We start from the raw sequence: 15,945 nt of genomic DNA on the forward strand, positions 1-15,945 counted from the left end.
CAGATAGTCCCAACAGGTCCAAGGGGTAGCACCAGGCGATGAAGACAGAGGCCCTGCTTCTTCTCCTCGTGATGTCCTCGGACGGTCCGGATATATTCCGATGACGGGGAGGCTCCCAGGAGGACCGGAAGAGAGGAAACAAACAAGGGACCGTTAGTCTGATCGAGTAGACAGAGAGTCTCAACTGTACACCTTCACCCGGGTAGTGCAAGAGCGGGGTCGGAAACGGACAGTGGGGGAAGGACGGTACCGGGAATAAGGAACACAGGTCAGGGTAATAGAGAGGGTGCTGGGGTGGGGTGTGCGAGTAACGAAAGGGCTTTCTACAGTGAAGTGCTATATACGTATAATACAGTGCACGGGTAGTGTGACTATAATACAGTGCATGGGGAGTGTGACTATGGAGAGGGGTTATATATACAGGGGCTTTAACACGAACTCCTAGTGAGTAGGGATAAAGGAGGCAAAAGGCACTCACGCGGTCCGCCGTAACTCTCCTTTGAGTTACGGCCGCTCTCCAGCCACCTCCAAGGGACTCCACCACTCCTCCGTCCACACTTCTTCCTCGCACGTCTGGTCACCTTCTCCGTCTCCAGCCAGAGGGTCCTGCCACGAAACTCCGACGCCTTGTTGTGCTGAATCCGGGCTTTTATCCTGTGCTGACTCTGCCAGGGGGGCGGGACTTCCGGGGTCAGCTTGGTATGGTTCCTCCCTTCCTGTTGCTCGGGTTGGCTCCTGTGGGAGAGAGAAGGGCGGGGTTTCGTTGGTGATGGAGGTTGCTCGGCGTCCTCTCTCGGCGGTGGCGTGTCGGTGAGTTAAACTCAGTCCCGGGGGTGTCGGACAAGGCATGATAGGGGGGTTTTGGTCCTCGGGGAGGGGTTTACGGGCCGTTCCATCACACTAGGATAAGTCTGGCTGTGGCGTTACTGGACGGTCTGGACCTTGTGAAGGAGTTTTTTGTTGAGGGCGTGTGCGACCGTTTTTCTGGATTTAGAGGGGATCCATCTGAAAGTTTTTTCGGAGTATGCGGAGGGTGTGGAAGCAGGCCAAGATAGAGCATGTCAGGGTGGTGGGTTTTCCAAGGGCAGTGGTCACCAGGGGTCGTCCCATGCTGAGGGGAAGGAGCCCAGGATGAGGACTTCTGTTTTCTCTGAGTTGAGTTTCAGGCAGCTCTTCTTCATCCTGGGGGAAATAACTTTCATCCCTTCCTAGAAGTTGTGTCTGGTGATGTTGGGTTCCTTGGTGAGGGAGAAGAGGAGCTGGGTGTCATCACTGTAGGAGATGATGTTGAGCCCCTGGTTTCTGACAATGGATGCGAGGGGGCCATGTAGATTTTGAATAGGGTGGGGCGGAGGGATTATCCCTGGGGTACTCCACATCTGATCTCTGTTGGTTCTGAGAGATATGGCGGGAATCTAACTCGCTGAGTTCTGTCTGTGAGAAATGAGCGTGTCCATTCGAGGGCCTCAGATACCGTTGTAGTGGAGTCTGGTGGCTAGTGTGTGGTGGGAGACAGTGTCAAAGGCAGCTGAGAGGTCCAGGAGGATGAGGGCTGCCATTTGGCCCTGGTCGAGGATGGCCTAGATGTCATCAGTGGCGGCGATTAGGGCAGTCTCTGTGCTGTGGTTGCTGCGGAACCTGGATTGGGAGATGTCCAGGACGTTGTTGGCTTCGATGAAGTTTGCTAGCTGGGTGATGACGGATTTTTCAATGACCATGGCTGAGAGCGGCAGCAGTGAGATGGGCCTGCAGTTATTGAGGTCCATCGGGTCTACAGAGGGTTTCTTCAGGAGGGGGTTGACTTAGACGTGTTTCCGGTCATCGGGGAATGTGGCGGTCTCCAGGGCGCAGATGATTGTCCGATGTAGTTCGGTTCGATGGCCATGTGGAAGATATGGGGGGGACAAGGGTCTGAGGGTGCTCTGGAGCGGATGCTCTTCATGGTTTTTAACGTGTCTTCTACTGTGAGTGGCGTCGGTTGGATGGTGTTGTTGGGGGTGAAGGCTGAAGTGGTGCATAGGTCTTGGTTGTCGAAGTTGTCATAAAGTGTCTTAATTATGATGTGAAAAACGGTACTGATTCTGTTGCAGAGGTCTTAGAAGTGTGGGACATCTGTTGTTTCACTGCCGGGTTTGACAAATTCCTGGATAATGGAGAAGAGTTCTTTGGAGTTGTGGGCATTGGTGAGGATTCTGACTTGGAGGAAGTTCCTCTTTGTGGATTTGATGGGATGGTGGTGTACTGCAGTGGCTGTCCTGTAGGTGGTGCGTGTTTCAGGGGTTTTGCTATTTCTCCATGTCTTTTCGAGTCCTCGGCAGGAGCGCTTGGACTCTCGAAGTGCAGGGGTGAACCCGCTTGCTTTCTTGTTGTGTCGTCCTGTGGCCTTCTTGAGTGGGGCTAGTTTGTTGGTGCAGTTAGTGATCCAGCGGTGGAGGTTGCTTGCTGGGGTGTTGGCGTCTGGCGTCAATGGAGGTGGAGCACTGGTGAGGGCGGTGGTGAGCTGGTCTTCTATGACTTTGTTCCAGCTTCTGCAGCGAGGCGGAGCGCGTGCTTGTGTAGGGTGGGTTTCTGAAGGAGAAATGGATGCAGTGGTGGTCCGTCCAAAGGAGTTCTATGGTGTGGCTGTAGGAAATGCTGTTTCTTCCTGCAAAGATAGGGTCGAGGGTGTTTCCGCTGTATGCGTAGGGGCAGTGATGAGTTGCTTCAGTCCTATGTTGGTGAGGTTCTCTAGGAGGGCGGTGGTGTTGGGCTCGTCGTGGTTGTCCAGGTGGAAGTTTAAGTCTCTGAGGAGTGTGCAGTCTGTGGAGGTGAGGGCATGGGGTGCGATGAGGTCAGCGATGGTGTCAGTGAAATGATCGCGGGGGCCAGGAGGTCTGTAGGTGAGGGTTATGCGGAGAGTCGTTTTGGGGTTGGTCTGGATCTGGAAATGGAGATGATCCATCGGAGGGCAATCAGCTGGAAAAGGGGAGCGGGATGGGCACGCTGGAGGGGGAGGGGCCGTGGGGGCAGCATCGGCAAGGATGGCAGGAAAAATGATCAAAAGAGAAGGCAAAAAGAAAAGAGGGACAGCACAAAGAGAGAGAGAAAAAAAGAGAAAAAAGGGCACAGAAAAGAGCGGAACAGCAGAAGAGCAGAGTGCTCTCCCCCTGGACCACCAGGGATTAGGCGCAGACAGGAGCCTGCGGGTGGAGGAGGGCCTCGAACACTTACTTAGAACTGAGGGGCCCCAGAAGGCAGCACTTAACGGTGGAGCTGCGTGGGAGGAGAGCAGTTACACTGACCAGGTTAGTGGTCTGATTTGGTGAGGTTAGCCATTCCATGCTTTGGGGGAGAGATAGGAGATGGCATGGCCTCTGGCTGTGGCTTTGCAGATACAGGATATGCTTGCCATTGGGAGTCTGGTTGAATGGAGGTGTCTAGAGGTGTGTAGAAGTGTATACAGATGATAAGGTATTCAGTGTTGGTTTTGTGTGATGCTTCGTATGTGTGTGTGAGTAGTTTGAATTGGGTGCGGTTGTGGATTGGAAGCCAGTGTACTGCCTTGAGCAGTGTGGTGATGTTGGTGTGGCACTGGAGGTTGAGTATGAGTCTCGCTGTGACCATTGGAATCCCCAGGAGCTGGCTCAGTAGCATCTTAGTGATTCCTGCACATAGTGTGTTGCCTTAAATCAATTTGCTTGTGATCGAGGCCTGAGTGGCTGTTTTCTTGGTGTTCTCAGGAAGCCATTTAAAGATCCTTATTAGCATCTTGAGGATGTGGAAGCAGGTGGAAGTCACTTTGTTTACTTGGGCTGTCATACCGAGCTTGTCTTCTATAATGATTTCCAGATTTCGTGCTTTAGTGGAGTCCCAGGGGAATGTTTTCTTTCGGAAGATCACTAGTTCAGTGTTGTCCATGTTGGGCTTAAGACAGTTTGTTTTCGGATGTATGACGTAACACCGCGAGTCAGTACAACGCGTGCCTGCGATGTTAAGGATGTTTCCCTTTGTTTTCATCTAGTGGTTACAGCGGTCATGCATGTGGCGAAGTTGGTTTTTGTGCTGGGGCTCTTGTTCGATAGCGAGAGTATCATCTGGGTCTCATCTGCATAGCAGAGTTTGTTGATTTTGTATAATCAGATGAGTTCAGCCAGTGCGGTCCTGTGGGTTTTGAATATAGTTGGGTGGAATGATGATTCTTGGGTTCCTCCACAGATTAGTTTCTAGGCCTTGTTGTACAGGGTCGTTAATTCTTTCTGTCATTTCCATGAATTAGGAACAGATCTAGTTTAGGGCGGGTCCTTCTATGCCTCTCTGGTGCAGTCTTCTCATTAGAGTGGGGTGTTAGATAGTGCCAAATGCGGTGGAGAGGTCAAGTAGTATGCGGGCTGCTGTATCTCCACGGTCTAGACTCATCCTGATGTCATCAGTTTCTGCAGTGAGGGCAGTTACAGTGCTGTTAATTGGCCAAAATCATTATGGTGATGTGTCAAGGAGCTGGTGTGCCTTGATATGGCAGGAGAGCTGTGTCTTTATGGCTCTTTCCTTCACTTTGGCCGGGTAGGTTAGAAGGGAGATAGGGTGGTAGTTTCCTAGTTGCACGTGGGCTGCAGACGGTTTCTTGAAGGTGCTTTTGAACATTGCGTTTTTCCAGGTATCCAAGAACATCTTGGTAGTAATAGGAGTATTCATGATGCGGGTGAGGACTTCGCTAATGGGATCGGCTCCCATGGTGTAGATGTAGTGGAAGCAGGGGGTGGAGGGTGCTACCCCCGAATGGAGGGCTCTCAACATGATGGCTGTTTCTTTCATGCTGAGTATTTTCCAGGCCACAGAGTTTTGCTGTGGGTGTTCGATGGGAAGGTGGAGTAGGAGTTTGGTTGAGGGTCAAAGAAGTATATGGTTTTGATTTTGTCGCAGATGAAGTCCAAGAGGTTGTCACATATTTCCTGCGAGGGGATGATGCAGTTGAAGGTGGTGGTTATAGAGGTGAAGTCTTTGATGATTACGAAGATTTCTTTTCTGCTTTTGGAGCCGGTGTCTATTCACTCTTTTAGGGACTTGTTCTTTGTTTAGTTGGTCGTTGGGTTGTTGGGAGTTGGATCATAGCCTCAAAGGAACTCCCGACATTCTTTCTTAGCTGCCCTGCTTCTTCACCATATGTGAGAGTAGCCAGTGGGATCTGGTGCTCCATAGCAGTCTAGCCTTTTCTTGGCAACTTGTGACAGTCATCTGGCTCAGGACAGCTGCAGTTGCATTTCCAAATATGAATATCTCTTGAGAGCTAGGAGTATGGAGTGGGTTGGACCTAGGAGAGTACAAACTTAGCTAAGACCCCTGACCAAGGATCCTGCTCAAACCTCTCCTGGCAGATTTGACTGTACACAGTGATGGTCATGAACGAAGGAGCAGTACTACCGTCATGAGGAATGGGTGTTCACAGCCTACAGAGTAAACAAAGAGTAGACACACTTTCTACTGTGTCCTACCCTAGTGATGAATGTCACACAAAAAGGAGACAGATACTAAATGCATTACAGCAACTACAGACTCAGACAACATTCCATGTTCTAGCCAGGCTTCAGCGGACTCACATTGTAACCATAAATACTAAAGATAGAGTCGCAATCCATCAGTAGCTTGGCTGATGCTGAATAGAGCCAGATGTTGGGTGCTGTATCTTTCCAAATCTCAAGTATTATTTTTCTTCACAGCGATCACAGAAAAACTGCGACCAGCCTGCTGGTGCCTCAGTTGATGGAAGCCAGGGAGAAGGCGCTAGTTTACCCGCCTCGCAATCTGAAGATCAACCAGCGACAATGCGAAAAGTGAGTATTTGGCTGCAGGAAACCTCAAGGCATGTTTCATGCATTAATAAGAAAGCCCATAGAGAAATGCTGATCTCCAGTCCTCTCGAGTGTGCATTTAATTGATTGGAAGCACATTAATCTGCTCATGGGATGGAGGGGCCCTGTGTACCTAACTACACACCTGGTAATCAACAGAAATCAAAAGAAAGGTTTACTTTGAAATAGATTGTCTACAGTTTAAATTAAATGATATCAACCAGTTTCTTGTGAAGTAAGCACATTCATATATGCATTTTTATTTTGCAATCAAATGTAAAAACATAAAAATTACAGCGTTATATGAGCATGGATTACAAGAGCTTTCCACAGTTCAAGTAAATGTATCTGATGCAAATATTAAAACATCTATGTACTATTTAATACAGTAAAAATGTATTGATATCATTGAAGGGGAGAAAAGTAATAACAAACCAAGGGGCATATTACCAACCAATAGAGATAATTTTTGTCTCTAACTTGTTTAGAGACAAAAATTATCGCCGCAAATCGGCGATTTTTATCGCAGATAAACCTTGCTATTAGCAAGGTTTATCGCAAATGCGATAAAAAACGGCCGCAATGCATGAATATCGCTGAAAAGTCAGCGATATTCATGCATTATCGAGGAAATGCTCTTAGCCATGTTATCCACCTCCCATTGGATAACATGGCTAAGAACTGCTCCTGGGCAAGTGTTAGCTTTTGGAGATATTCGCGCTTAGCGCGAATATCTCCAAAAGTTGGTAATAGGAGATAGCGATGTTAGCGACTGTTTTCAGTCGCTAACATCTTGGCACGCCCACTTTGCATGTCATTAGTGATAAATATCACTGACATGCAAAGCGGGGCCCAAGATGGTCACTATCTCCTATTAGCTGTCGCTAACTGGTGTTAGCGACAGCTTGGTAATAGGGAGATAATTTTATCTCCGCTTTCTTGGCTTTTAAAGCCAAAAAAGCGGAGATAAAGCCCCTTGATAATATGCCCCCAAGAGTTCACACTCCTAACAAACACTGTAGTAGAAAAGAATCTTGGAATTCACCCCACAAGTCATTATCTTGCCTTATTGTTAGGAGAGCTATGTGGGAAGCAAGTGTACCTGTTTACTTCTACTGGGTGGGCTTGTGGCAAACAGTTCCTGGCCCTAGGCTTTTTCAGGGCCCTAACCGGCAGTACCCTTAACCTTATGCCCTTTACCTGGAAGCGCAGTGTGGACACCAGAGTTTTGAGTGTGAATCCTTTCCTGGATTCACATGCTGTGCATTATTCCACCATCTAGTGGTTGGGTCTGGAATTATCTTTGCTTTTTTAGGTGTCGCGCCTGCGATTGCAGGGCGAAGCCCTGCTGTCGCAAAGCGAGCCTATAGTGATCGTTTCTGCTTTCAAGGACTAAAGAGGAGAGGACAAGAGACTGGCACGTGCACGCAGCCTGCTGGAATCGGATCAGATCGCGCGCGTGAACACGCGCTCCGATTCCGGCAGGCTCGTCACACACACAATGGATATGGACGCGCACACACAAACAGACAGGTACACACAGACACACATACACAGACACACTCACACACACACACGCAGACACATGCGCGCGCACACACACACACACGCAGACATATGCAGACACACACACACAAACATGCAACCCCTCCCCCCACCACTCACCGTGCTCTTTCTGGTACAGGCTACGAAAATGCGGGGCTCCCTCTCGGGCATGGGAGCCTCGCGTCACCACTGCTCCTCTGGCAGGGCACTCCGTGGGTGCGGGCTTCCAGCAGAAAAAGGAAGTCCCGCCCCACGGCAGGTTTCGGCAGTGCACGCTCACGTCTATTCCTGCTTCCGCTCATTCCGCTCTCTCGCCCTGGGGTAGCATATCTGGTATGGGTTTTACCTTGTTTTACAATAGCGATCGTTTTTATTTTTATTTATGTAATGCGATTTTGTATAGCGCAAACTTTACCCGAAGGTGTTGCTCTCTTGTTTTACTGGTCAGCAATCTCTACTTATAGAACCCGAAACGTAGAGTAAACTGTTAACTGTCTGCTAAGGGTTTAAAGAAAGGTAAAAGAAGACGTGTCTGTGTGTTTTTTAATGAAATGGTGTAATGCTTTGCCAACCTGCTTTTGTGTAAACGTTGATTCGTCTTTTGATTGTATCTAAAACAGGCGTTTTTGTGTACTAGTTCCCTTTATTTTTAGTAACCTGTAATTCTATAGATTTCTTCATAGCATCAATATTTCATTGCATTTTACTTTTGTTCATGTTTCCATTTGCAAGAGGAGCTCTTCTTCCTGCAGTGTAAAACCGTTATCTTCATCTTTAACCCTTTCAAATCCTTGATTTGGTTTTCCTAGAGAGTGGCTGAGGTTTCTCTCTTAGGGTCAGGGAAAGTGAATCCGTCCGCTGCACACATTGACATTGATGTGAAATATGGAAATCCACCCTGAAGTGTGCAGTCCCTGGAATCTGTGTGTTACAAACATAAATGTGTCTAACTACAAAGGCCGGTCCGTGTGTGTCAGACACCGGGTGTTCTGTTTGTATCTTTTATGTAACTCATGTAATCCTAAATCCTTATGTATCGAAACTGGTTCATTTTGTAAAGCGTTCTGACACCTTCGGGTAATGTTCGCGCTATATAAAATAGCATTAAATAAATAAATAAAGTACTGTCATTCAAACTGAGGGCTTCAGGCAATGCCAGTCCAGAAACACCCTGTCATCACAACAGAGGCAATAGACTGTATTAATGTCCCACCACTAAGCATTTACTTTGGAACAGAACTCTCGTGGCAAAAATGTAATCAGCTGTGATCCAAACTCATTTTACCACTGTACAACGTATCGTAACCATCTGTCAATGGTGGCACATGATCATGTGGAGCCTGGGCCAGCTACTATTAGAACTTCATACAATTACATCACAGACTTGTCTTGATAGCAAGACAGGACGCTCTGAAAATGTTTAAGGAAAACTGGAAAAAAGTGAAAAAGTTGAAACCCAGAGTGGACTCCACCAACTATCGACATCACAACCGTAGACAAGAACAGAGCACCGAGATTGACACAGAACAACCGAAGACATCAAGGGCCGACAAATGGCGAGGTAGGGGGCATGAAAAATACCCCCTTCAAATTTTACCCAAGTGCTTTCACAAGTGCGCACAACGCGACCCACTCAATGTGTGTAATCTCTGCCTGCCCAAAGACTATAAGGAGAAGGGCTGTGAGTCCTGCACGGTGTTCCAACCAAAAACCCTCAGGACACACCAAAAGCAGAGAGAGGCCCAATACACAACAATGTCCCAATCGTCGAAGAAAACTTCTCTGAAGGACCTGGGTTTCTCCACTGATGAAGAAGACCAGGGAGTGCCGGCAGAATTGATGCACGAAGGATCGGACGTCAAAATTCTGGAAGAGACTCTGAAAAACCACACGCCCTCAAGAAGACAGACTATAGAGGGAAGAAGACGGATAAGGTAAGACACCATACACATCCGCTGGAACCGAAAGGCCACGATAAAAAGGCACAGCCTAAGGCAGCCCGACGCCAAAGAAAAAGGCGATCGAAGGCTAGCCGAAATCCCAAGAACCCCATGGATCCCTTCCAAAGGACACCAACGAGGGACGATCGCCCAAGATGCCGAAAATGAGTGAAAAGAAAGTCTCTGACCCCCGATGCAGAGAGGTCGAGAAAAAGAGAAAATGTCTCGAAGCCATAATGGCGCCGCTCCTCCAGAAAAAGAAGGAGTTAGATGCTTCATTAAAGGACTTCAGAACCCCGCTGGTCTGAGACACTGAAACGGACAATGTCAACACCAAAGGGGCAGAAGAAGCCGAAGGGGAAGAAGAGGAGGTTCTCGATTCGCCTCCAACACCCGAACCTCATGACGAAGATATCTGGGACTACGGGAGACCAGAGCAGGTAACTAAAGGGATACTCATCTACACCAAATTTGGACTACTGATGGCATCTCACATCTTCACATCTATTTCTCTATCTCAACCTTTAACATATTATTTGTTATGTTATGCTAAAATTATTTAAAGAGCACACACACACACCATGCGTCTATTTGGTGCTGGATACAGGAATGAGTGTGCAGCTCAATGATTCATTCATATACTTGAACAGCCATGTTTTCAAGAGTTGTCTGAATCTAAGAAAGCCCAATGATGATCTTATGTTAAGTGGGAGTGAGTTCCAGAAATGAGGGGCCAGAACAGAAGATCTGGATCCACCTAACATCTTCTTTTTAAAGGAGGGGTTGACCAAGAGTTCGAGGTGTGAGGACCTCAGGTTACTAACAGGGGTATACCTATGGATGCGTGAAGAGATGAATTCAGGGCAGGTGCCGTGCATGGATTTAAAGACGAGGCACCCGATCTTAAATGCAGTGCTCTGTTTTACTGGTAACTAGTGCAGTTTCTTCATCAGGGGGTGATGTGGCACCTTCTTGACTGTTGTTACATCAATCTGGCTGCCTGGTTGTGTGCCAGTTGCAATCTTTTTATTAAGTATTCCAGAAGGCCAAAATAGAGGGGGTTTGCATAGTCAATATGGGAGGTGACTAGTGAAAGAACAACCTTAACAAAAGCTTCGAAGCTGAGGAATCTTCGGATTTTCCTAATCGTACGAAAATGCTTCCTTTAGGACTTGAGTGTGGCAGCTAACAAAGGGAGAGACAGATTTAATTTTAGACACCAGAGTAAATAAGAGTTCCTTGCTGATTATAGGTAACACAGTCAAGGAGTGGGGGTTCCTGGACGTAGCCAATTAGTTACCAAGAAGGGGACTGGTAGATATACTGGCTTTAATGGTGATCATTTTCTGGCACATGCATCAACAATGCCATTTGCAATTCCTTATTAGCAAAAAATAAGGATTCGCTAATTAGGAATAGCAAAAGGCTATGCATATAGAAATCGCTTAAAAAATAGCGATTTTTAAACATTCCTTAATTGCGATTTGCAAATTGCGAGTCGCAATTAAAGAATACCTCCACATCCATTCCTATGGGCCTAGAGGCCCATAGGAATGAATGGAAGGACATTCTGAATTTGCGATTCTCAATTAGAGAATCGCAAATTGAGAATGCAATTTCAAGGGTGCCAGGGTGTCAAAAGGACATCCTGTTGCACCCCTGAAATCTGCATATGAGTACATCTTGCACACACACATGCCTGTGTGTAAAATGGAACTTTGAAAAATGCACTTTAGTGCATTTTTCCAAAGTTTTTGCAAATAACCATGAAGTTCAACTTCATGGTAATTTGCTCCCCCTATTAGGGAAATCGCTAGTTTATTTACTTTAATGCATTGCATTTAAGGAATCTCAATTTGCAATTCCTTAAATGCAATGGCAATTTAAGTAATCACAATTTAGAGATTACTTAAATTGCGATTTTTGCATTTGGGATGCTGCATCCCATATACAAAAATACCGGTCGCAAAGGGGCAGATTCTGAGAATCTGCCCGTTTGCGACTGGTTGTTGCTTTGATGCATGTGGGTCTATGTCAATAAAGAAAGAATAAGCACATCAGAAAAAGATTGAGTTGGGGTGATTTTTAGTGTTACTATGTCAGTGTTGGATAACTCCGAGACAATCGCAAATATGTCTTTAGATTTATTGGTTGAGTTCAGAATCTTACCAGAAAAGTAGGTAGCCTTAGTTTGTGGGACGAAATTTTTATATTGCTTGAGCAGGCACAGGGAATACCATTAGAGTAGGCACCGTAAGGTTAGAAGTCCAAACTCGATGGTAAGTATGTCCTTCTGTATGAGTAGCAGATGCCACATGCTCATCAAAGTTCAGCCAGTTCAGTCAATTCCATTGATCTTGGACCACCCGTTTTTTCATTAGACCAGAAGTTGAAATCTCCAATTAGTAAGATTTTAGCATAGTTGATTACTAGGTGGGATATTTGTTCCACCAAGAATTGGGGGAAGTGAGGCATTTAGTAAAGGGGTCTATAGATCAGTACCTAAATTAGGGGAATATGGGTAGAGTCAAGTTTGATGACCAACCTCTCTACAGAGGTAATGTCCAAGGCAGTTCGGGTGGTGAACTCCTACTCTTTATAGATTACAGCAGCCACCCCTCCGCCTAGTTTGCCTGTAGACCAATTGGCCTGAAGAATGTAATAGACCAGGGTGCAGATGGTCTTGCCTTTGGCGCGTCCGCTGTGCTCACGCGCTGCAGCCTGGATTACATGGCCATGAGCTGCTGTGGCTCCACCCCCACCACTCCCTTCCTGGCTTGGCCAGTGTGATGTGGCTAGCGTCTAACACGGATGTGAAGCTGTGCCAGAGTACAAGTCAAGTCAATAGAAATTCCCAGATTAACATATCAGCATTTCAAATTCAAGACAATAAAAAGGCATTTTAAAATATTTAATATTGTTTGGTATAATGTGGCTTGAAATAGCAGAAAATATGTGATACAATACTAAGGTGTTATGAACAGGGGCCCTAAACTATGGTTTGCCTGGGCCCTAAAATTCATAAAAAATAACATGGAGCAGTTGGATGCATGGCAGCTCATCCTCTTCTGAGGACTTTTCATTCCACAGTCCTCAGACCCTCATTCGTAATTTTGCCTGGATGCACCACCACACTGCCACTTCTACTTCACATGCTCTGCCATCCATAGCTGGGACTACTCCTCTTAAACACAGGGGCCTCCAGTCATTCAGTAATGCTGGAGGTGTGTGAGCCCTGAACAAAGCTAGATTAAATTGTCTCTGTAGTCTTCGGTCAGGGAATTGTTATGCACATTATTTTTTTGGATAGCACTCAAATCAGTGGTAAGGGTATCCAGGCGCTTCGGCAGGTGAGTTGGCGGCTGATGCCTCGAGTGTTTACGAAGAGCCAGGTTTTCAGCTTCTTGCAGAACTCAAGAACTAAGGAGGAGTCATGATTTGGTGAAAGAGGTTGCTTTGGGGGGAGAGGATAAAAGATAACATGGCCTCCGGCAGTGGCTTTGCAGATGCGGGGTATGCTTGGCAGTGAGAGTCCGGTTGAACCAGGTGTCTGGGAGGTGGGTAGAAGTGTATACGGCTGTTAAAGTATATTAGGTTGGTTTTGTGCACTGCTTTGCATGTCTTTGCGAGCAGTTTGAGTTGGTTGCGGTGTGGATTGTAAGCCAATGTAGTTCCCTGAGCTGTGAGGGGAAGCGGGTGTGCCACGGGAGGTTGAGTGCAAGTCTCGCTGCATCCTTTTGAATGGTCTGGAGCCAAATAAATAGCTTCTGGGTGATTCCAGTGTATCGCATGTTGCTGTAATTCAGTCTGCTACTGATCAAAGTCTGTGTGACTGTTTTCGTGGTGTTCTCATGAAGGCATTTCAAGATCTTTCAAGATCTTTCTAAGTATCTTCAGTATGTGGAAGCAGGTGAAAGTCACTGTGTTTACTTGGGCAGTCATATCGAGCTTGTTTTCTATAACGATTCCCAGATTTCTTGCTTTGGTGGAGTTCCAATGCTATGTTTTCTTTATAAAGATCACTAGTTCAGTTTTGTCCGTGTTCATCTTAAGGCTGTTTGTTTTCATCCAGTGGTTACAGCAGTCATGCATGTGGCGAAGTTGATTTTTGTGGTGGGGTCTTGTACGATAGGGAGAGTAACATCTGGGTCTCATCTGCATAGGAAAGAAAGTTGATGTTGTATAATCTGTTGAGTTAGTCACTGTGGTCATGTAGATATTGAATAGCTTTGGACTGAGTGATGATCCTTGGAGTGATCCACAGATCAGTTTCTTGGCCCTATTGCACAGGGTCATAGGTTAATTCTTTCTGTCATTTCTGTGAGGAAGGAACAGATCAGGTTGAGAGCAGGTCCTTGTATGCCTGTCTCGTGTAGTCTTCTGATTAGGGTGGAGTGGGAGATGGTGGCACAGGCAGCAGAGAGGTCAAGTAGTATGAGGGCTGCTGTGTTTTCACGGTCTAGAATCATCCTTGGGCCCAATTCACAAAAGAAATCTGAGACAAAATCCTAACTTTACTACTTTCAGTATTCACAAAAGGCATTTAGCAGTAGTAAAGTTAGGATTCCTAACTTTACTACTAATAAACTGTGAAAAATCCTAACTTTACGACTTTCGGGATTCACAAAAGGCATTTAATAGTGGTAAATTTAGGATACTTCATATAGAGCAGTAAAGTAAAGTAAAGTCCACATTTGTAAAGCGCACAATCACCCGTAAGGGTCTCTAGGCGCTTGGGGCCGTCGGGAAGATTAAGCGAGCTATTGCCCAGAGTCACATGGTGCTGGGCTAACCTGCCGCCGGAGCCGGGGATCGAACCGTGGTCCCCAGATTCCAGCGTCAGTCGCCCTGGCCGCCGCGCCACACCTCTCTAACCCCCGAAGGGGCATCTCGGCACTTGGGTAAAAGACAGGTCATGAAGCATCCATTAGAACAGCCAGACTTTGAGATGTCTTTTGATTCCTGAAAACTCGGTGCATGCCCTAATATAAAAGGGAACTTATTCCCAGTGATGAGGAGCAAGATATGAGAAGGACTGACCACCATATTTTCATGTTGGAATACGTCGGTGGAGAAGGAACTGGCTCCTTGATCTGAGATTTCTTTGGAGGGACATGGGGAACCAGTTTGTCCTGTAGATATTTAGGTTCTTTGCCTGACTGAGCTTTATAGGTCAGGCAGAGGAGTTTAAGAATTGCTCTTTTCTTTACAGGTAGCTAGTGAAGGGCTTTGAGCAGGGGGGCTGAAGATGTGCCCGATGGCTGTTTGGTAACCAGTCAGGAAGCAGTATTTTATACCACCTGCAATTTCGATCGGAGGAATTCGTTAGATGCTGTGAGCAGCGCATTTCCAAAATCCAGGTGACTGATTAGCAGAGCCTAGACTAGGTGTCAGGACCCCACAAGTCTTACCTGGTATACTTGCGGAGTAATCTTGCAGAGACAATGTGAACAACCTCCACCGTCCCCTGTCCTTTCCTAGTAAGAGAATGTATACTGACCAGGACAAGGATGGGACCGGGGGAAGGAATCCTAAAAAATTGAGATATCGACGTGATGAACTGGTGGGTGCCCCTATCGATGTTGTGGAACTCTCCCTGGATCATCGGCTAAATAATGGATAAACCATATGATTAGTGTGTTAGCCCTTCCTATCCCCAGGTTCACACATGCATCATACACACAAACATCAATGGCGTCATCATGAATATATAGTCAACTGGAAGATGTGAGAGTCAGCAGGATAGGGAGGTCTTCAGTGTGCTCATGCGCAAAAAGAAATGTACATGCGACAACGTGCTCCTGCATGTGTTGCAAAGACAATAAATGAAAGCGCTCCTGCGCTAATGTGTGGGCAAAGAAATGAAAAGCGCTTTTGCACTTATAGGGCGTAAGTACCACCGCGCTCCAGCGCTTGTTCCCACAAAGGTGATGAAGGCAAAGCGAGACCGCTCTCCAGCTGGTGTTGCTGCAAAAGAAGGTAAGGCACACCAGCGCCAATGAAGATATGCGCCAAGTAAGGAACACCAACGCCAATGAAGATATGCGGCAAGTAAGGCACTCCAGCACCAATGAAGATATGCAGCACCGCGCTGCAGCACGTGTCGCAGCAAGGACAATACGGCACACCAGTACCAACAATGAGGAGCGGCACCACACTCCAGCCCACGTCGCAGCAAGGAAAGTAAGCGTTCATGCGCTAACAGGGACAGGGGTGGGAGCACACCACTTCACCCCCCCAGCAAGGTTCGCCCCTGGCATTATGGTAAATGCAGTATCATGTTGCTTGCTTTGCTTTAATATTTACGAGTGTTTCGCCAGAGTTGGCGCCGATAGTGGTGATCTCTAGACACGTGTTTCTGGTTCTTTAACCCTCATCAGTAGAGATTACAGGCTTCAAATTTGGGGTTTGCTGAGTAGGCTGCAAAACAGTACGTCAGGTCAGGTACCTCTCACTAGCGCGCAGGTGCTTCTTCCACGAGCTCATCAGCTCAATGACTCACAGGAGTAATTTTAAACAGGAACAGGGGTGGGAGCACACCATTTCACCTCCCAGCAAGGTTAGCCCCTGGGATTATGGTAAATGCAGTCTCATGTTGCTTGCTTTGCTATAATAGTGTTTCGCCAGAGTTGGCG

At 46.9% G+C, this 15,945-nt stretch overlaps 1 protein-coding gene across 1 annotated transcript in view; it reads left to right on the top strand.

The window, feature by feature from the left end:
- The window catches only part of LOC144803687 (uncharacterized), a 381,476-nt gene that overhangs the window by 119,567 nt on the left and 245,964 nt on the right, over positions 1 to 15,945 (top strand). Inside the window, exon 6 of the mRNA XM_078671874.1 lies at positions 5,694 to 5,807. Within this exon, the coding sequence (XP_078528000.1) occupies positions 5,694 to 5,807 (114 nt within the window). The remainder of the gene's footprint in view (positions 1 to 5,693; positions 5,808 to 15,945) is intronic.

This window comes from Lissotriton helveticus, chromosome 1_2, assembly GCF_964261635.1.
Source record: "Lissotriton helveticus chromosome 1_2, aLisHel1.1, whole genome shotgun sequence".
NCBI classification, from domain to species: domain Eukaryota; kingdom Metazoa; phylum Chordata; class Amphibia; order Caudata; family Salamandridae; genus Lissotriton; species Lissotriton helveticus.